We start from the raw sequence: 22438 nt of genomic DNA on the forward strand, positions 1-22438 counted from the left end.
TATACATTTTTGAAATCATTGCGTGATATTTGTATTTTCCAGGAAGCTCTGTGACTTCAAACCCATTTTAATGAGGCTTCGGATTCATCAGGAGTCTCCCAGCCTCTGCATCCGCTGTTTCCTGGAGATCAATTGTGTCCAAATAATAGCTGAACATACAGCAGAGATGCCTCGGATTAAACCCATTCAGGACTGTAATAATTGAATTAAAGATAACAGTCGCAGGAGGTGGATTGATTTCCATATTCAGGCTACCGTGACATGGGAAGCTTTATCACTCATTAGCCTTTAGCATACACTGAGTCAGCTCGGTTGACTGTAAACACACATTTATTTGTCTTCGTTGCATAAATAAATATATCTGTAGGCTTATCCAGTCGTGCTATACAAGGGTGTGAGAAAATACAAGCAACTATTAGCACAGAAATGACATCGAAGTAGCTGGTTTCTATTTAAGCCCCTATATTATTTCAGGTAATAAAAAAATATCTAATCTACCACTGGCCTGTGGTGTAGTGTCGGTGCAAGCTTCAGTGCTGCATCACAGGTTGGAGGTCACCTCCTGTCTGCGGAGGTTTCAGACCTCCTCCCTGTCTGAAGTCCTCGCTGCTGTGCACCTGAGGAAATTATTAATTAGCTAAACATGCAGCGTGAACTGGCTGCTCCTCTGTAGGGGGGAAGAGCCTCCAAAGTCACTGAGAAAATCAAGCACTTTCATTTGCTGAAGACTTTAATCTGACGTCTTTCTTCTCTGTCTTTTCCAGTCGTTCCATTACACCTCTTTAAGAACGAAAACCAAAAAGAGAAGTAAAGGTACGCCCTCTGTCGCATCCTTCCTGGTAATCGAATGATGGTTCGAGCACTGTGTGTGTGTGTGTGTGTGTGTGTCTGCAGGGAGGATCACAACTACCCTCTGAAGGGTAAAAGGGCATTAGACTTGTGAATTTTACATTATATTATACAAAAAAGGATTGAGAATGCCATCATTTTTCCCTCTTCATTTAACTCACTGATCACTGTTTCTGATACGCCGTGTTTTGACAATTTGAAACAATTGTCCATGTCCTTTTGGACACAGAGTGACTCTTCTCTGTCCTCTGCAGGTTCACTCACTAGTGCCAGTCGAAGGAGAATCTCCTGTAAGGACCTGGGCCATGGCGACTGTGAGGGCTGGCTGTGGAAGAAAAAAGACGCTAAAGGCTACTTCACCCAAAAATGGAGAAAGTACTGGTTCATCCTCAAAGAGTCCTGTCTCTACTGGTACACCAACCAAAACGTAAGACTAACTCTGGACATTTTCTCCAGCCTTTCAAGAAGCAATTGTATTAACAAAACTAATGAAACCCTCAGCAACAACAAAACAAAGGGAAATATTACAGAGGAAATTTAATCGGTTTTAATCATAGACATCAGACTGTTCATCATAGGAAATAACACTCGTGTAAAAAGTAAAAACAATATGGGAATCAATAAAGGATGAGAATGAAAATACAAACATATAACAAACATATAAGATGCTCATAAAGAGACCGTAACAAAGTATAAATGCATTTGACAATGGATTCTCTATGAATTTTTAATTCTTCTGCTCAAGACTGTTGCATTATTGATGTAAACATTTTGAATAATGTTGATTGTTATTATGTTGTGGTGCATCAGATTAAGTCTTGAACTTGAGGGTGAGGAACCCGGGTTTGAATCCTGCAACATTAACCACATGCCGTGTAAAAACTATCAAGGTTTATAGGGCAAGTTGCTTTGAAGTTCTGTGGTGACGTCTGTAAATGAGAGCAGCCGAATTGTCTCTAACACTAAAATTAAATCTAATACTGTTGGTGCACAGTAGTCAGTGTGTTGCCTTTGTAGCTGTAAATCTGTTTTGTGAGAATTTAGGATTTATTCATTTATGGTTTTACCTCCAGTAGTAGATTGAAACCCGGTAAAGTACAGAATCAATTTAATATGAATACGACTAAAAGAAACCGACATGTACATGATTTACAATATCAATGAAAAATTTACAAAGAAAGCCAATAATTGTCACATTTGTGAACTATCACACTATGACACCTTTTTGTTCTGAGAATTTTTAATCATCAAATTGTTGCAGCTATAATCCAAACAAGTTTAACCCATTTCATCAATAAAGGAAAATGACATCCATGCAAAGCAGGAAGTCATTGTAAAATAGAGTTTTAATCAACGGATTATAAGTAAATCTGCAATATTCTGTAGTAAAGGGCACATCCACGCCAAAAGATATATATATATATTTTTAATCAAATTTGAATTTTATAGCTATTCCTGGTCGACCTTTTCTATGTTCAACGGCGAAAGGATTTAATTCCAGCCAATATAAACAACTTATGTTCTTTTCATATGCTCAACTACAGCATTACTATCCTGGTTTATGGTTTATCAGTATGCATGACATTTTGTTCTGTGTGTTGATGATGTACCACCACTCTCCATCTGTCTGTGCCTGCAGGATGAGAAGGCTGAGGGCTTCATCAGCCTCCCCGAGTTCAGAATAGACCGAGCCATAGAGTGCAGACGGAAATTGTGAGTGTCCCTCACATGTCGCCAAAATTACTAATCAAGCACATTTTGCATCCACACACACACACACACACACACACACACACACACACACACACACACACACACACACACACACACGAACCTGCTGTGTGCACACAAAAAAGCACTAATCAGCCTTCTCCTCCCCGACTGACTGCAGCGCCTTCAAAGCCTGTCATCCCAAAATCAAGAGCTTCTTCTTCGCCACAGATTGTCTTGAGGAAATGAACAGGTGAGCGGGATTCTGTGTGTGTGTCTTAATGTGGACAGTAGTTAGAGACTAGGGACATCACGTGTCCTTTCATGAATATTTTAACCAAGTGAATCAAGTTTACACAAGGCTACAGCCCACCAACACAACGCTGTGCATGAATAAGGCATGAACCTGGCCCTCTGTTGTTCAACACAGGAGTGTGTGTGTGTGTGTGTGTGTGTGTGTGTGTGTGTGTGTGTGTGTGTGTGTGTGTGTGTGTGTGTGTGTGTGTGTGTGTGTGTGTGTGTGTGTGTGTGTGTGTGTGTGTGTGTGTGTGTGTGTGTGTGTGTGTGAGAGAGAGAGAGAGAGACAGAGAGAGAGAGAGAGAGAGAGAGAGAGAGAGATCGTAGTGATATTTGCAGGAGTGCTATCTGATGAGTTCTAATTATCCACACCTCTCCTCAATGACATGGGGAGATAATTGGGGGAGAGTAATTAACCGGCTATATTTGACTTCCATACTGTGCTCGGAGGCTCATGTGTGAAAGCGCTGTTCTGCACACGCTCGTGTGTGAAAAGGTAGGTGTTGACATACAGAAAAAGGAAGCGAGGAAAAGCTTGATATGCGTTATTAAATTCTCTGAGCTTTTTGGAGCACTTACAGTAAAGACACATTCATACAAGGACTTCCTGAAAGCTTGCCGATTCATGGGGAGGATTCTTGTTGTGGAGAAATGTTTAGCTTTGTTGCCTCACAGCAAGAAGGTTTCTGGTTCAAACCCTGCTGGATAATGGTTAACTGTTTCTCAGTGGACCTCTTTGTTTGTGTCTGTGCTTCAAATGTATTATTTACCATTGAAAACTTAATGAAAAACTACAAAATCTCATCTCTCTGGAAGCTTTCAGTTCAGTCACATCCCAGCCTTCTCCCCTCTCTTCTGGTGTCCCTCAGGGCTCTGTCCTAGGTCCCATCCTCTTCATTGTCTTCACCATATTTTCTGAAAATAAATCCAGTTTCATTGCTATGCAGATGACACTCAGGTCTACTTTTCAAACATTTGACACAATACATTAAAACAAATTTTTCATTTCAAAAGAAAGGTTTCTCAAATGTTTTGGCTCGCTAGAAGAAAAGCTCATTGATTCTTTTTTACTCTTGACTTTTCATACTGTTCTTTCTTTCCAAAGATGTACAAATGATCTGAAATCAATAGAATTTGCAACAAATTCAACATCAGGAGCTTCCAAAGCCTCCACTGGGGGGCACCAAAGAGTTACAACCTGTGTGCAGCAAGTTTGAAAATATCTGTTTGTTAAGGCGAAGAAGAAATCGTGATGAAAAGAAATGAATGAAAACTTGATTATTCAATGGAAACACACATTATCTACAGCTTGGATATTTTCCAAAAGACATTACACAGAAATAGGACGAAAATCAGGTCAAAATATTACTAACAAATGTAAGTAAAAAAAAAAAAAAAAGCATTTATGAGTTCATGGTATGAAGTGGAAACTGTTCGAAGAGCAGTGGATTTGCATTGTGGAGAAAAAAAATGTGTACTTGATAAACCCTTTTACAATAATTTTTTTTGATATAGAGGGGTCAAACCAGTATTTATACTTTACATTAAAAACACTTTCTGGTAATACTTACATCGGTATGTTTTTATTGCAATAGTTGTTTGGGAACATTTAAATATGGAACACTAGAAAATGTAAAACACACATTTGTTTTTAAGAGTATTTGTGATACAATTTCATTAAATGCAAGAGTAACTTTGGATATATAGTTTGATTTTGATCATCACGATGAAATATCTCATCAGTTTTGGACTAGGTCATCTCGGGCTAGGATTACACAATAAAACTGGTTTGATGTATTACTTTTAGATCTTTTCGGGGGATGATGGAGCACGGCTAGACGCTTCCTCCAGTAATATGATAAGTTTCCTGTTCTTCGCGTGAAGACGAAGCTTCTATTCTTAGCAGCGGCCTTATTATTAGGCATCTGCAGGGGGACACACAGGACGAGCTGGGATCTGTGATGGAGACGTGGAGACTGCAACGGATGCCTGAGCAGGAAAAGGACGCTGTTGATAGAGGAAGAAACCCGGGATTATCATTTCTATCATTCTGCATCCGTCTGTCTAATCATCTCAAAGCTTTGCTCTTCTCATCGGGGGGATGGAGTCAGTTAGACGGATATCAACTGTGTGTCAAAGGGACACCACGTAAAATATTTAGGCTGAGATGGTTTTTTTTTTTTTATTCATCACCCACCATTTACCCAATATAACCCATCCTTCTTTCCTCTTCTTTTCTCTCCTGTTTTCTTCCTCTTCAAACATTCCTGTCAATCCGCTTTAACTTTCCATTAGGTGGATGAACCGGCTGGGACTCGCGGCTATCGGCTACACACCCGACGATAAGGTGCCTCGCCCAGATGAAGGTGAGATAGATTGGCAGAACCAAACCCTAATTCAATTTGGGTTATTTTTAGAATTAATTGCTAATATTTAAGTGAGTGTTTATCTTCTTGTCAGATTACTGGAGCGAGAGCGATCAAGACGAGGTTGACGGCTCAATGACCTTAAAGCAGGAGGGACCATCATCCCTCTGTGATACCTACCATCGCACACCATCAGTGAGTAACACACAGTCACACAAACGCACATTCGTCAACTTTTATTTTCTGCTTCATTCTGATGCAATATTTTATTCTTAAAAGCCCCACAGTCTGCAGAGCTGCATAGACCGGGGCTCTCAGCATTAATAAAACATCAGACTATCTGGTTCTGTAAGCAGCCAAGACCGTCATGTCTGCGTTCTGCTGCCAGAACCTGCACAGTCTGACCACCAGGTGGCGTTTCATCTCCACTCAGAGCAGTCACGCCAGTCATCTCATTGCTTCTTTGCTCTCATCTTTTGATCTCTTTCTTTCCTTCACACACCCTCCCCCCCGTCTGTCTTCCTCCTCCTCCTGTCCTCTCGCCGCCCTCCTCCTTGTTTTTGCGTGTTTTGCTTGTATCTGTGCTCACACTGTCACCCCCTCACCCCTCATCCCTCACCCCTCACCCCTCACCCCTCACCCCTCATCCCTCACCCCTCACCCCTCATCCCTCATCCCTCACCCCTCACCCCTCATCCCTCACCCCTCATCCCTCATCCCTCATCCCTCATCCCTCATCCCTCATCCCTCATCCCTCACCCCTCGGCCCATCCAGGCTAACTTCCTCCACAGTTATGACCAGTTGCCCCGCTCAGTGAGCTCCATGAGCCTCATGCGCTCCACTCCGTCCCCGCTCCCTCCACCGATGAGTGCCTCCACCTCCCCCATCCCTCCACAGATGGTCTCTTCCACCTCCCCTCTCCCTCCCCAGGTCAACTCCTCCAGCCCCTTCCCGGAGCCCAAGCACGGCCGACACTTCTCCAGTGAGTCCACGCACTCCCACTCCTCCGCCGAGGACCAGCGCGGGGACGGGATGGGGATGGGCACGGGCACGGGCAGCACCAGCACCCACTCTTCGGGATGCCGCTCCTCCCACCGGGAGCGCCGCTCCTGGCAGGACCTCATCGAGACCCCTCTGACCAGCGCCGGGCTGCACTTCCTCCAGACCGCCCCGAGCGACAGCGAGTACGGCGGGCTGATGGGGAGCATGGCCGGGGAGATGGGCTTCTACGGCGGTCTGGGCAGACAGGGGATGTCCCCAGAGAGGCGCAGGCAGGCCACGCTGCCCGTACGGAGACACCATGCAGCGGAGAGAGACAGAGACCGGGACGGGCCCTTCCCTCTGGAGCGGGGCCCGCACACACACAGCCACACACACCGGCGATCCCACAAGCAGCGGAGCCAAAGTCTGCCCAGGAACAGGGACCCCATGCCGGGGAAGCTGTTACACTCTTCAGTTCACATGGAGGAGAGGAGTGAGGATGAGGAGGCAGAGGGCCAGGCTGCAGACCTACTGGAAGGGGACGAGGGTAAGAAAAGGACACAAACTCTGGATTGTACGACAGATGAATGAATTCAATGAAAAAGTAGGACACAGGCTGTGTTTTTGGTCATTTTGGTTCTCATCCTGAAGACCAGGTGATGCCTCACGTCAACCAGACAGCAGCCGAAATACCAGAGTGAACTAAGGAAAATGACATTACTTCCTCATGATCAGTGAATTAAATTTGTTAAAACAAACTTTAAGTGAACTGTTCCATTTAGGCTTCACAAAAGTAATGTGACTCAGCACTTGTGATCAGAGTCAAACCTTATGAAATATAGTGGATCTTCAAACTGAATAGACTTGGTAAAATCTAAAGAATAAATAAAATGAAGTAAAGGTCATAACCAGTCAAACATTTTTTAGATTAACTGCAAACTATTCCTCTTCGTTTTAGAGCAAGGAGACTTAAATTGAGACAAACAGACTTATTTGTGTTTATTCCAGCTAAATTGATTTGCTTTAAATGATTTACTTCCCTATATTTTCATTTTCACCAAAGCTTTCAAGGCAGGGGTTTTAAACCTCAGGGATCAGTGCTGAGCTCAGAAAAGATCAAGAAAATTTAACTTAGCGTACGTAATCTATTTCACATGATAACTATTTATGTTTTTATTACACACAAAAGTGTAAGTTGTGATGTAGATTTTAAATGACCAATAAATACAATCTAATTACATGAATGAATTGTAATTGAATACTTCCTCTCTATTGAAATTGTCACTCCTTTATTGAACCCTCCGTCCCGGTCGTCTCTGTCGGTCAGACCTGCGGGAGCTGCGAGTGGAGAGCAGAGAGCGGAGGGTCTCTGAGGGGAGGGAGCGGCGGGTGTCTGACGGCCGCGAGCCCGAGCAGCTGGACGGGCTGGAGCAGCTGTACCGGGCGCTGGAGCAGGCCAACGTCACCGCCCTGGGAGAGCCGCGGCCCTGCAGCAGGCAGGAGCTGCGACGCTGCTTCACCCAGAGAGCCAGGGACCCGCTGCTCAACGACAGGCTGCACAGGGTCCGAGCCCTGCGCAGCACCTTGAAGGTAACACTGGCACCGGCTGTTTCTTAATCTTATGACGATAATCCAGGAACTGATTGGACGTGATAACCTGTGTACACAAGCACTGGTTTTTGGAAGAACCACCTCAGACTCATCTGTTTCTATGAATTGGTGCACTAAAGATCCTTATTGGTTTTCAGCCTCGTGCCTCGTTTAAATTGCTCTGATCTCATACGGACGTCATATATGACAGTGTTTTTTTAATTTATTTGCAATATCCTCTTTCAACTGTTACACTATTTACCTGTGCTGGCAATTAAAATGATACATTAAAATATTGTTGAAATAAAGTTGAAATTTCCCAAAATTGAATGTACACTGTCAACCTTCATGATATTTCAGAACTGAATCATTTCAAGTCTTTTTAAAATTTTATTTTATATAATTTTACGTTATATCTGATGTTTTTCCTACTTATTTTCACCAGAGGATATTATCATCACAATTAAAAGTAGTGCTGTTATTTTAATATACAGAGTATATAATGTTCCTGTACATATACTAAAAGCAACCCTGCAAGTCAGAAAATCCACATAGATATACAGTATATATTTAAAAAAAAAAACAGATACATTTCGGTAAGACTACCATTGAAATTAAAAGTGTTTAACAACTTAGCAATGAAGAAAAAGTGTGCTAGAATGATTTTGCTGTTTGCAGATTGATAACAGCATAAACCGATGAGCTTGTGTCTTGTAGTTTTCTCTAAAGGAATAAAGAAAGTGGAGTGAAGAACAAAGACGGATCAAGTTGCTGGATTTGTTCAGTGGCTCTGCAGATTATTTGTCTCTTGACCGGGTTTTACTGGCCACATTCAGACGTCCCAGTTTGTCTTTGTCCTGCACAGTTAGGTTATTGCAGCGGGCAATAAAAGGTTCACACTGATTCTGTAAAACAGACAGAGTCCCATCGTTTCGCTGAAGAAAAAATACGATTACAGATTAAGAAAATTAGGTGCAGACAAAAGCATAATCTCTATTGTTGAACACACATTCCCACATGATACAGGGCTTTTGTTGCGTGTTTGTTTTTAATTTGGATTGAAAAGAATTGAAAACCCCCAAAAAAAGCAGACGAAGATTTGGACACATTTTGGTGATGAGAATTTGACATATTATTTATTAAATAACCATGAAAATGATTCAGATTTTACATTTCATTGTTATTATATAAAAAAAAACAAGTAAAATTCAATTAAAAAACTTAAAACGAGAGGTTTGAAGGATTTGCACATCCATACATACTGTTGGATATTTCTCCATTCTAAAGGGAGTTGCATGGTTGAGTAGTGGTTAGCACTGTCGCCTCACAACAAAATATTCCCTGGTCCGAGTCCAGGTCCTTGTCCGAGGTCAGTGTCCTGATGTTTTTTGTGGCTGGTATGTTTGGGTTCAACTTCTGGTATGTGCTCCCGCAGGCCAAAGAGTCGGAGCTGTCTGTGATCTGTGCCCTCCTGGAGGACCCGGGCCTGTGCTCGCAGACCTTCAGAGAGTGGAAGCAGTGGCACAGCGAGCTCTACTCGGACATCTGCCAGCTCAGCCCCGGAACCAACGGACAGGACGAGCTCTCCCCGCTGGCAGCACCTCTCATGACCCACACACACTCCTTCATCGAGACGCACGTGTGAACGAGGGACGGGAAGACAAAGACTGAACTTACACACCACACACACACACACACACACACACACTCGCACACACACACACACATACATACATAGCTTCACCTGAGCTACAGCCTCTCTCCTGATCGCCACTCTGAGCACGCATTCACACAAACACACACACACACACATTGTAAGATGTGTAAATATCATAGAGGGAACAGTCTGAGACCTGCGTGTATGAACTTTTGATAATCCCGAGGACCCCACAGGGTGCCTATTGCATGCCTGAACAGAAAGCATTAACCTTCCTTTGTCTATGGAACTCAGCATAAACTCCACGTGCTTGTCGAGCAAAACGGGGGAAAAAAGGAGACTTTTTAACACGCCGGTTCCTTTGTATTCTCTTGCTTTTGTTTTTTTGTTTTTTTGTTGAGTTTAAGGGGGCAGGGGGGAGCTATGTAGCAGCAATACAGAGGAGAATCCTTTTCACCACAGCACTGTACTTTTGTACCGATGAACTTTGCACCCAGAGCCACCAGTTCTCCCCCTTTCTCTCCCTGTATTTATTTTTCTTCTTTTCTCATTGCACATCTTGTTGAGTTACAGGGACCTCACTGTTATTTCAGGTTGATCTCAAGGGACAAGCGTAGGCGGGACAGCACGGGTGACTTCTCCGTGAGACCGCGAGAGGTAGCCAATGGACGCTGGTTAATCTGTTCTGGCCGTTTTCTCTGGGAACCCATGAAAACAAGCGTCATCCAGAACCCATCACGCTCGGCCCGGTGCACACACTGTTTCAAACTGTGAAGCGACGCGAAGTCCCCGCAGAACGAGGATCCTCCGACAGAGTGCACATCTGCAGTTCCCTCCATCTCCTCCTCCTCCTCCTTCCCTAATTTTTTTATTCCTCATCCCCCTTCTCTCTCTCCAGTCCTCAAAGACTTGTGTATATGTGTATACTGCTGTGTATACTGATGTAAATGTTTGCGTTCCACTACCACTGTGATATGCTTCTAGAGGTAGCGGAGGGAAGACAGAGAGTATGTATTTGTGTGGGTGCAAAACAGTTTTTTTCTTTTCGTTTTTTTCCTCTTCTTCTTCTTTTGTTTCTTTCTTCCTTTCTTTAAACAGTGAATGCGAGTGCTAGAGAGTTCTTTTCAAAAAGGAGTCACTCACTACAAAGAATGCACTTTCTATATCTCTATATCTCATCGGCTGCATCACAGGGTCTATGTCTCATCGGCCTCTTTACCATCGCTGTTCAAATATCAGGTAAAAGCATTTGCCGTCTCATTTTCTAAAGATTTGTGTACAGTCTACAAATATATTTAAACATAGAAGAATATATAAATCTATTTACGTTTTGTGTCATAGATATAATGTAAAGTATGATGTATTCTATGCCAAGGTTTTGCAGTGTCCCCCCCTCTTCACTCTGTAGACGCAGGGTGTTTAGCAGTTGAACAACTCGGAGGCAAACGATAAAACGACCATCACTGACAGCTGACTGACAGTTATTTTTTTACTGGTTTACATCTCGGCTGACCTTTCTCCTGGTGATGTGTTGCATGTGAGACAAGGCCTGCGGCTGGTTTTGAACGGACAGGGTAAAAATACTGTGGATCATTTGTGTTCCTTCCTTTTCTTATTTTGATCCTCGTCTTCACGTTTGCAAGACAATTACACTTGTAGCGCATGATACATGCAAAAGTACTGTTGAGGAATGACTTTTGATTTCTATGCTCATGGGTTCTACTGTCTTCTTTTGCTCATTAGGTAGTGTTCGAAGACACACACTGTACAACAACTGGGGGAGGCCTTTTGTTCCTGCCACTCAGTTCCTTTGATGTGATGCAGATCCTCCTTTTCAGCACCCAAACAGGAGGTTTCAATTTGATGAGGTTTTTTTTTGTTGTTTTGTTTTGTTTGTTTATGCATAGACAGACCGACACAAGGCTTTCAGAAACCGTACCTGAGAGACACCAATTATAGCTTCTTCTCAAACATAAGCTATTTTCACATTCCCTCCGAGCATATGGTTGATACTGGGCAGCCATAGACCTCTACGTCAGATGGACTGTCACGTCTGTGAAACTCAGATGAATCATTTCGTCTGCAATATCAGGCCAAGGACTAAACGGTGCCCCCCAGTGTTCGAGACCCTGAGAGACATGCGTAGCACCTGCTGCACCCAGCACTACCTGTATTCAAAATCTTCATATTTCACTGTAGTTCTTGTGTGAGTTCAGGTTTTTTTTCTCCATCGCGTCACGCCCATAACAAGATCTCCAACATAGCCCAGAGATATAGCTCATGTTTTTACAACGCTTCATTTTGAGAGTACCACAAAGAAAACTAAATGATGCAAGCACTTTCCCTGTGCCTCCCAACCCTCTCTTTGGCAACAAAGGACTGACTTCAACCTACACGCACACGCACACACACACACACACACACACACACACACACACACACACACACACACACACACACACACACACACACACACACACACACACACACACACACACACACACACACACAACTGTAGAAAAGTTAGAATACAGTTTCAGTCGGCAGACTTCTCTCCGTTTCTCATCCGTAGTGTTGGTCTTCTTTCTCCAACCGCTGCTCCGCAGAGCAGGCAACATACTGTAGATTAAGGAGTTACTGAGAGTTTCGAATTTGTAGGCACTGACTGTGTTATCCCTCCCAGATCTTTGTGTGTGCAGACCTGCAGAAACAGGCCGAGAAGGGAGATTCCACTGTGTGTTCTTTCAGGGGTGTACACCTCATGGTACATTGCACAGGTGTGTAAGATGTAAGTTGCACTGCGACATTAAAAAAAGGAACATATTGCTCTTTTTCAAGGATAATATTAGCTTACTGTTATTCTGTACATTAAACTGACTAAAGATGATATTAAAAAAGAAAGAAAATGACATTTATTCTTCCTAAAGTAGCCTTTTTTTGGTTTCATATATATGAATATATATTACAAAAAATACAGATTGTAAACCTGAGTTGTTAAACTTTGACTTCAATAAACTGAATCCTCTGCACTACGAGCTATGTGATGATTGTATGTACCTGTTTTTTCTGAATAAGTGATTTGCTCTGGAAAACATTGATGAGATCAGGACCCATATAATGTGCTAGTCTGCATACCTAAGTCTCGGTAGGACTGTTGACACTTCTTTCTGAAGCTGCCCATGTTGTCTTACTATTATCTATGTCCACTATTCACACAAGGTAAGACTTACATCCCACACTATCAAATAACATAAATTCATGTTCCTTTTTGCATGCATGCAGTATTATATTAAGACTGAATTAATATGTCTTGACCAACATACTCCTAAGGGGTCTGTACAATATGTATGATGTTGTCATACAATTTCACATGATATTTAATACATCCTGCACCATGCCAGTATATTTCATTCCTCAATAGTTTAGTTTAGCACATTTCGAAATGATATGAACATAAAGGATGAAGCACACTTAGAGAGGGGTAGGGTAAAAAACTAACCTGTTTCACGACGGTCACGATACTCTCTAAAATGAACTATTGAGGAGGCATTAAAATCGCATTTCAGCTCATTAAAACAAAAGGTACATGTAACACAATAAACAATTAGGAAAGGCATTTAGAAAACAACTATAATAATACACAGAAGTCAAATATACAAACAAAAACAATTTCCACTTCACTGGTAAGCTGCAAGAAGCAGAAATGTTTTCAGCAATGATTTAACATGTTCATAGGTGCTCAGTACAAAACTATAAAGTTAAAATGTTACATTAAAAGTGTACTACTTATTTTTTTTTAAATATATATATTTTAAAGTTTTAATATACATCAGGGAAATGGGTGTCTTGAACATGCAGAATAAACAATGTATGGTTGCGAAGTGTGCAGCAGGAGAGGAATTGGCCAAACGTCAGTTGAAAGAGAAATATGAATCATTAAAAAAAGTAAAACAAAGGAGATATCAAGAAAGTCAGTTAGGAGATGTGGTGTCGCCTAAGTTTAGAAAGATAAACATTCGGGTCCCTCAAGAAAAAGGTTGGCAACCACTGAAAAGGTTTTATCTCACCCATCCGGGCTGCAGTTCTTCCTTCTGTCAGGCAGATGGCGGTATGTGACCGTGTTACGTTACAACTGCCGTGAACTAACTGCAGACTGAAGAAGAAGAAAAAGGAGGAGGAGGAGCCCTGTCATGGCGGCCAAGGTGAATGTTTGACATTTTCTCTTAAGCAAAGTTTTCCTTTCGCCAACAAACTATTTTAAATGAAAGGTCTTGTTGTGCGTTGAGTCTTCCTGAGTGGCGAAAGCGGGCTGGAGTCGACTGTCACGTCACGAGCTTCTACGGAGCGTGACAGTAGCTCTGCTAACAATTAGCCTCGTTGAATGAATGTTTCACTTCTAACAGTGTAAACAGAAATTCCACCGGCAAATATCCTCTCTGCTGCATGAAACACACGTGAAACTGTTGACACGTGGAAGTATAGATTGTGTTTTTGAGGAGGAACAAACTGTACAACAGTGTTCGTACAGTTTGTTCAGTCAATGCTAGCATCACATGTGTTAGCCCGAATAACTGGAGGTCCCTGATGTTATAAATCCACTGTGTGTGTGTGTGTGTGTGTGTGTGTGTGTGTGTGTGTGTGTGTGTGTGTGTGTGTGTGTGTGTGTGTGTGTGTGTGTGTGTGTGTGTGTGTGTGTGTGTACACAGTTGTGAAACACCCTGTCACTCCTTATCTCGACTGCAAGCTGTTGAGATACAATCGAAAAATAACTAAATATGGTGCTCTTTTAAATAAATAAAAAAACAGCCACTAGTTGTATTTATTGTATGTCTTGTTGTAAAAGACCATAGAGAAGTTGGCAATTACACCTAATGAATAAATACTGAGGTGGTGATATTTTTATTCTAATGTTGTCTTTGGGGTTTACTTCATTTGTTTCTGTTACTTGGCATGTGGTTGTATGAATGAACGGATATCTATTACTTCTTTTCTGATCTGTGCCAGGTGGTGATGGTGGCCGTCCCGACAGTGCTGGGAATAGCCTCCATCCGTGTGTACACAGTCAGAGAAGCTCCCACCGATGGCGTCAGAAGAGAAAAGGTACATCTGTCTCACAACGTGAGCAGACCCGAGGGATTTCACCGAGTCTCATTATAACACGCTGCCTTTTCCCTGTCTTCAGCTGAACATCTACACACCGCTGCCGCCGTCTGCTCAGGTTAAGTTTCTTCCTGAGAGCCCGGGAGTCATTGAGAGTGGGTTCTCAACAACCAGAGAGGGCGTGCTCCCTGTTTACCAGGCTGTTAAGGTATTTACATTTTGTTGAATGTATCTGCTGCTTCACATTAAAATAAACTTCACAGACAAATATCTCTGCAGATTTAACTTCACTTCTTCCTCACCACATATACAAAAAGGCTAAAATTGATGTAGTTCGGTGTTATTTGAAAAGATCAATAGTTAAGCTGTGGTAAAGAGATCTTGTCTTGCACCTGCAGCCTCTTTGTAAGTCCTGATTTTTGTTCCTCCAGTTTGCAGTTGCAAAGCACAATCCCACGCAATGCAGATGCTCTGTGCAGGTCTGATTTTTGCAGAGCAGCATTTCAGGAGTTACACAGGAAGTAGCATTGATGCATATTGTTTTACAGCCGAACAGTCTTCTGTGAGAGTTTGACAGTTTGATACTTTGAAAAAGGGGAAAATCACATCACACTACTCAGAAGCATCTGCTTCAGTGCCTCCTTGGCAGTTGTTTTCTCACAGGCCTTTTATAGTTGCTTCAGCACTGTCTTCTGTTTCCTGCAGGGTGCTGGTGTCTCTGTGAAAACAGGAACTATTAATCTTTACCATGCAGGACAGGGTGAGTCAACAAAACATGCATCCAGGGGCATTAACTTCATAAAGCATATAATTATTGATGGGAATAGAATCACTGGTGCATAACAGAGTTCTAAACTCATTCAACACACCTCTCAACACATGTTTACACAAAGTCTGATTAAAAAAGGTTTCACATTCAAAAAAAAAAAGAAAAAAGCTGATTGCCTGATTCTCACTGATGATCACAGTGGTTCTTAACTGAGACGGCAGAATTAACATCTCCCAGCATATTGACATTGCTTCTCTGTTTCCCAGATGTATTCTATTACTTGAAAGACCCACCCCCAGGTTTTCTGCCCAGATTTGGGACCATCACCATGGCTGGCCTGCTTGGCATGTTCTTGACACGGAAAGGTAACAGACATTTTCTGAGAGACAGTAAGCAGCTGTGAAAGCCCCAGAACTCATTTTTCTAGGTCCTTATGTGGACTCCCAAGAGCAACATCTTGAATCAGCATCTTTTGACAGATTTGAGGCAGGCCAGCAAAAACTACTGAAGATGAATGTGTTAGTTTGTTTAATGTGCACATATTATCCAAAGAACATCATTTTGATACTGGCGTAAAACCTGTCATGTGTAGTCATTTCAATGCTCCAAATTGACCTGTTGAGTCAATTTAACACACAACTGCAGTAATTATACACTGGGCTCAGACTGCTACACTCCGCATTCAGCTGAAATTGAAACTCACTTTTCTAAATCTGCTTGTAAACAACAGAGAGAAAACCCAGATTTCACTCTCATTTTGTTGAACTATTCAATTTCCTGTTTTACATGTGATCGAATTTCATCAGCCTGCCAAACATGATGCTTTTGATCTTGTTTGTTAGACCGGATGGCATTGTTTCCAAAGAAGTTAGAGGCGAAGGAAACAATTTGAATGTTTGTAGCATTTTATCACCATTTCATCTAAAAGGTTTTTTTTTAGCGATAACTGAAAGTGCCTCTAAAGCAGTGGATATTTCCAATGCAGCTGTGTGATGCAACAGTTGCACACTTGGGGAAAAAATAGCATTACAACATTAATATAGTTGTTTTTCATCACTTTTGATGCATATATCAGTCCCTACACTACACCGAATATGCACTTATACTTTTAAACCTCAACAATGTACATTTGATCCAAATTCAACTATACTTGGTTACTTATCAGAGTGCCAATGAGTAAAGTCGGACTCAGAGATGGCAGCAGAGGTACAAAAACACACCGCATGAGAAAAAAACTGGTTTAAGTTTCTGTTTCACTTTTCCCACCGCTGTTTGGTTTTGTCTTTCAGTCCCTCTGCCTTTGTAGAGACTCATTCAGCCTCCAAGTAGCAGCTAATGTGATTAGATTGCGGTTCCCACCGCTTAAAGAATTTCCTATTTCAAGCAAAAAGTTGACTTGACTTGGGAATAGTTTTGACCATCCAACATAAATTTCACCCTTGCCCTGTCTTGGGCTAAATATGATTCGATGCCCACATCTGGACACGACCTCTGAATACGGCAGCGATGCTCCCGGGGTTTAATCTCTGCCAGCGTATATCGATCGCTGCTCTTCTGTGGAAAACTGTGTTTCAGGCTCTCATTTCAAGAAGTTGGCCGTTCCACTGGGACTGATGAGTGCAGGAGCATCAGTGTGTTACCCGGCTCAAGCAGTGGCTTTGTGTAAAGTAATGCTGCTCCTTCAAATAGCAAGTATGTAAAATACTGATGTGTAATCAGTCCAGTTCTGATATTGTCTTTGTGCTTCCAAGGTGTCGGGTAAGAAGCTGTACGCTGCAGGGCAGTGGAGCAGCGCCACTGTTTCATCGGTGTTTGTATCCAGGGAACCAGCTGCCAAACAAATCCTTGCTTCTCAACCACAGGTCAGCAGTCATTCTGACTACTGATACACTCTCATTATGAATGTTTAGTATTTATTCATCTCGCAAGTATCGAAATAGAAACTCCATTAGTTTTACTGCATATGACTAAAACCAAAAGAACTCGGCTCATTTGCCATGAAATGATTCCTCCCCATACATATTTTACTCACTGAAAAATCCCTTCTGTCTTTTAACATTTATTTCTTTTTCTAATGTCATTCTTTCTCTTTCTGTTCCTTGAATGTTGCCCGAAGCTGCTTTTTTCTGCTTCATACAATCACTCAAAGGTTTCAGTGACTCAAAAGGGAAAAATTGTGATTTAATGCTGAAAATTATTATATAGCCATTACATTCTGTTTTAATGGAAATAGTTCTTATTAAAGCTGAATTATTTCATAAAATGTGGAATTCTCTTTGTAGTTAAATGATAAAGCTCGTGATAGTTTGTTAAACAGGTCATCACTTTATTTTTCTCCTCTTGTTAGTCAGCCACAGCGCCAAACTCTGCGTCGGACCCCACCTCCACCACGGACACCAAAGCCCAGAGCTCCACAATCCCAGAGACTGAAGTGGAATCAGCCGAGTCTGCTCCCATCCCCGATGAGCCCGTCGGTGCTGTCATAACAGAGGAAGAGTCTTCAGTAACGCTCTCAGAAATATCCCCTGACCCCGTTCCCACGGAGACCGGCTCAGGTATTACAGCTATCGATCGCTGTCTTTTTGTTTTTCTGTCTCCATCTCCTTGTTTCACACACCACCAGACAAAGACTGATACTGACGGCGAAGGTTTCTTTTCTCTTTGCTCGGTTCCTGTAGAGAGTCCGATGCCATCAGAGGCAGAAACCTCCCCGGCCTCCACAGAAGCTCCAAAACAAGCAGCAGAGGACGTTTTGGCTGATGTCGGCTCAGCTGAGCCCACAGCGAGCCCAGAGACGATAGAAGCTGCCCCTCTTGAACCTGCCCCATCCGAGCCTGCTCCTGTTGAGTCTGCCCCTGTTGAATCTGCTCCAGCTGCCCATGCCGAAGCTGCCCCTGCCCCTGTTGAATCAGCCCCAGCTGCCCCTGCCCCTGTTGAATCAGCCCCAGCTGAGCCTACCCCTGTTGAATCTGCCCCAGCCGAGCCTGCCCCTGTTGAATCAGCCCCAGCCGAGCCTGCCCCTGTTGAATCTGCCCCAGCCGAGCCTGCCCCCGTTGAATCTGCTTTAGTCCAATCTGCCCCAGTTGAATCTGCCCCTGTTGAATCTGCCCCAGTCGAGCCTGCCCCCGTTGAATCTGCCCCAGCCGAGGCTGCCCCCGTTGAATCTGCCCCAGCCGAGGCTGCCCCCGTTGAATCTGCCCCAGTCGAGCCTGCCCCCGTTGAATCTGCCCCAGCCGAACCTGCCCCTGTCGAGGCTGCTCCAGTTGAATCTGCCCCAGTCGCGTCTACCCCTGCTGAGCCTGCCCCCATTGAATCTGCCCCAGTCGAGTCCACCCCTGTTGAATCTGCCAAAGCCGAATCTGCCCCTTCCTCTGAAGAAAGTGCCCCAGACGCCTCCGATGAGCCAGCAGGTATCAAACACATCCTGTCACATATTATAAGAAACATTAGTGATGCGAGCGTAAGAGAAAAATCCCCTGTTTACCACTATCGTTAAAATAGATGCTGTTGTTTCACTAATCATGTAAAATTCTGCTCTTTTATGCAAAAACTTAATTTGCATCCACAAAAGCAAATAATTGCGTACTGGAGTTCCACTCAATTGAGTCCAGCTTGCAGGCATTAGCATGGCAGCTAGGATTCTCACACAGTGCTTACCGAGTGCTTAACGGCTTCCTCTGAGGTGGAGGCACTCATCACTTTTGTGTCTGTGCTGCTAACTCGCTGACAAATCTCCTTTCAATCTCAGGAGTTGAATCAGCTGAGCCCGTCGCGCCTCCACCTGAGGAACCGTCTGCAGCAGACAGCAGCAAAGGTAACGCGAAGGGGAGACATCTGCTCCTCACACACACACACACACGACATACTGGGAGTCGGCTAAAATGACAGAATATCACCCAAACACGGTTTCCACCCGCTCATAACTTTCCTTATTGTACATTCATGTTGCCGTAATCTGGAGTAGCAACCACCCGAACCACTGCACAGTGCACTTCTCTTGTGTTAATGACTCAGTCTGGAGACGGGAGGAAGATTTCATCATGCGGGCGTCTATTTAAATCCAACACCGCTAGAAACAGCTGCAGTATATTCGGTTCTACTCCCTCGTATTCATTGTCTGACGTAAATGAAGACAAACCTGTTCTTTTCGAGCAGTTTGACTCCTACCTGACATCTTTTAGGGTGTATAGCACACTTTGGAGAAAACGTTCATGTGAATGAACCTTGTGGCAGATTAGAAAGAAGGATCGCTGCTGATGTAAAGCTGCAAGCAGGAGTGGAGTGGGATATGCAGCTGGAAGCCATTACTCCAGCTACTGCAATCACCTTAAAAATGTACATCCTTCTCGCATATGGCCACTATATATAATGGAGCTTACAAACACAATTCCTACAACATGTGGATTTTTTTTTCTTCAATATTATTTTAACAGCTCATCAGAGTAGCTGCACAGAATAATAATAATAATTGGGACGCGTGCTGTGACCTCTGCTTTGCCACTGCGTATTAATCAAACCTTAAGATTTAAATCAGATTTTCTCTGTCTGATTCATCCAGAGTGGCTCGTCGTCTCTATTAGGTGCATCTCAACAGTTCATTCCTCTTTTTTTATTTTTAAATTTTTTTCCCGGCTTACTTTTAGTTGGCGTAAGTTGCAAATCCCTCGCTGAAGGTCAGAGCAACTTCTGGGAACTTTTTACAAACTCATTTAGATTTACACAAACCGATTTCTCAGTAAGCACTCAGCTTGATTTATTAAACTGTTTGGTGTGTCGACAACGTTGTTCTCGTGGCTTTTCACTTCCTTTTTTAAAAAAAAAAAAAATCTTTGATGCCAGAAAATGTTAAAAAGAAAACATGTCTGATCACAGAGTTAGTTCTGACCTAAAAATAAAACAAGGAACACAAGACGTCCAGGTGACGTGAGGTTCTGGTAAGTCTGCGACGATGCTTTGGTCTTTATGCAAATACGAGCCGGTAAGAATCAATATTCCTCTGCAGACATTTTTCTCTCTTGTATCTTGTCGTCACAGGAGGGTTTCCAGGACATTCAGGCTTCGCTTCGGTTACTCTCGATGTTTATTTTGGGTGTAATTGGTTAATCTGGTAATCTACGAGGTTCCCACAGTCTGGAATCCAGGAGTTAATTTAAAGGAAGTTTTTTGGGGGGCTTATAGTTGTTCTGGTTGTTTTCTTAGATCAGTTTGGTGTTTGAAACCTCAGAAAATGCTAAATTGTGAACATGGTTTCCCTCAGAGACTTATAGTTCATCCTGACGTGATTGTGTTCAGAAATAAGATCAAATATTCAGTTTATTATTTTAACGAGCTAAATGATGAAGCGAGAATCTGAAGATTGGAGCTGATTTGCTTAATCTTCTGTCAATTGAATTACATTACATCAAATTTATTCAAACAAATGCCACGTTGGGAGCGCTTTAAAGTGTGTTTGCAGCTATCCACAAATAATTATAAATATTTAAAAAGTGTTTTCGAAAGTTAATCTCTGAAATTCCACCAAATTATTGAGGGATTAACAACTGCAGGTACTTTAAAAAAAAAAAAAAAGTAATACAATGAAAAAAAAATATTTTCCCTTTATGATTTATCATTTCTTTTTTAAATTTTAGACATTTCATAATTTATATTTTATACGTTTATGTTTTATTTAGTATTTATGGTCGACGTATTATTGATTTCGACAAACTGAGATGTTAAGATTAAAATTTTTTGTGTTTTTTGTATTACAAGGTATAAATATCAAAAACAAAGTACCTCAACATTTTGGAAACATGTTGTAGCTTTTATTTCCTATCTCTTTAAATGGGAAAGTATAATTATACCCAATTAGAATTTTAAAAAGCTCTTTAAATGTCCTGGCCATGACTGACATGTTGTTGCACTTCCCTCTCTGCCCCCCAGAGGGCTCCAGTTTCAAGCCGGACCCCTCTCTGGTGGACTTCGGCCAGTCCAGCCCTGAGGATGCAGACTTGTACTCTACGAGGAGCTGAGACCCCCCCACCCCCCCCCACCGGACCCCCACCAGAGAAACCTCAGCTCTCCTCCAGTCCCACAAACACTACGTCTCATCTCACATTGTCAAATGGAAATTGGCCGTTTTTGCAGTGCAAGCTGAGTTAAAGAGACTTTTAATCAACATTTCCATTCTCGTTGTATCTGACCTCATCATTCATAATCCCCCGGGAAATTCCACGTAAGTCGGCCGCTTTGTGTCGGAGAGAAAACAGAGAAACACCCACAACTATTCTCATGCCTTTTTTTCCACTCACAGATGCCAGATAGTGCATTTTTCTCTGTTTGTGTCATTGGACTGTTACTGGCTGTTTGTGCTGGAGGTACGAGTGCACGGTGCTTTTATTTATTGTAAGTGAGCCCGATGCGCTTGGGAAGCTGACAGAACTGCACATGTGCTAGTAACGACTACAAGACGGACCATCTCTGGTTGATCACGCCAACAACAGTCTTTGCTTGTTGATTATGGAAAATAAATCTATATTTTTCATGATTGGGTCTCTTCAACTATTCACTGCTTTTATTCCACATTCAAAGCTTTTCTAAGAGTGAAGAGGCGGTTAATTAACGTCCGAGGTAAAGATGTTGAGTTTCTCACATTCATCTTTCATTCTCTCAAAAACGGGCGAAAGAAGATGATTAAATGCTCTGCGTCACACTTTATATTGCTCTGTGGTGCTGTAGCACTCGCTCTTGGAAGGAGGAAATACCAGACGGTATGAAAACCAAATGTTATTGCTCGATGTGGTTCCCGCGATCCAGGGTTTGCCTGTTCCGAAACGCTTCAAATGAGATGTGCACATATCAATAAAAAGAACAGAAAAGCAGAATAAGACTCTGGAATCTGGAGCCAATGGAGGCTTCTGCTTTTGTTTGTTGGGTGGGTGTCTCTCTGACGGAAAAGATCCACAGCCTTGTTTTGATCAGTCAGTTCAGTAATCCAGGGGATCGCTTTACTTTCCTCCTTATACTCTAGAATACTGTATCGCAATAACAAATGTAAGATTTCTCACATTTTGCCCACAGGATGGACACTTTGACTTTGTTTTTTTTCCCAACTATGTGCCTCAGTTAGTTTAGTTTGT

At 42.6% G+C, this 22438-nt stretch overlaps 2 protein-coding genes across 2 annotated transcripts in view; both read left to right on the top strand.

The window, feature by feature from the left end:
- Window positions 1–9439, top strand: part of LOC308111274 (connector enhancer of kinase suppressor of ras 2) — a gene marked incomplete at its 3' end in the record, with an annotated part of 63622 nt that extends 54183 nt beyond the window's left edge. Inside the window, exons 16-24 of the mRNA XM_080466124.1 lie at window positions 765–813; window positions 1104–1276; window positions 2489–2562; window positions 2741–2812; window positions 5152–5222; window positions 5317–5417; window positions 5998–6751; window positions 7532–7794; window positions 9230–9439. Coding sequence (XP_080322250.1) covers window positions 765–813; window positions 1104–1276; window positions 2489–2562; window positions 2741–2812; window positions 5152–5222; window positions 5317–5417; window positions 5998–6751; window positions 7532–7794; window positions 9230–9439 — 1767 coding nt within the window. The remainder of the gene's footprint in view (window positions 1–764; window positions 814–1103; window positions 1277–2488; window positions 2563–2740; window positions 2813–5151; window positions 5223–5316; window positions 5418–5997; window positions 6752–7531; window positions 7795–9229) is intronic.
- Window positions 9440–13599: 4160 nt separating this feature from the next.
- Window positions 13600–21846, top strand: apool (apolipoprotein O-like). Its single transcript, XM_080466394.1, has 11 exons — window positions 13600–13653; window positions 14456–14551; window positions 14634–14759; window positions 15257–15311; window positions 15587–15685; window positions 16896–16987; window positions 17072–17182; window positions 17668–17875; window positions 17999–18730; window positions 19069–19134; window positions 21243–21846. Exons 1-11 carry the CDS (start codon window positions 13642–13644, stop codon window positions 21329–21331), a joined length of 1686 nt encoding a protein of 561 aa, XP_080322520.1. The 5' UTR covers window positions 13600–13641; the 3' UTR covers window positions 21332–21846.
- The last annotated feature ends 592 nt before the right edge of the window (window positions 21847–22438 follow it).

The sequence above is a fragment of the Lipophrys pholis genome (genome assembly GCF_963383615.2).
Source record: "Lipophrys pholis genome assembly, chromosome: 6".
Lineage (NCBI taxonomy): Eukaryota > Metazoa > Chordata > Actinopteri > Blenniiformes > Blenniidae > Lipophrys > Lipophrys pholis.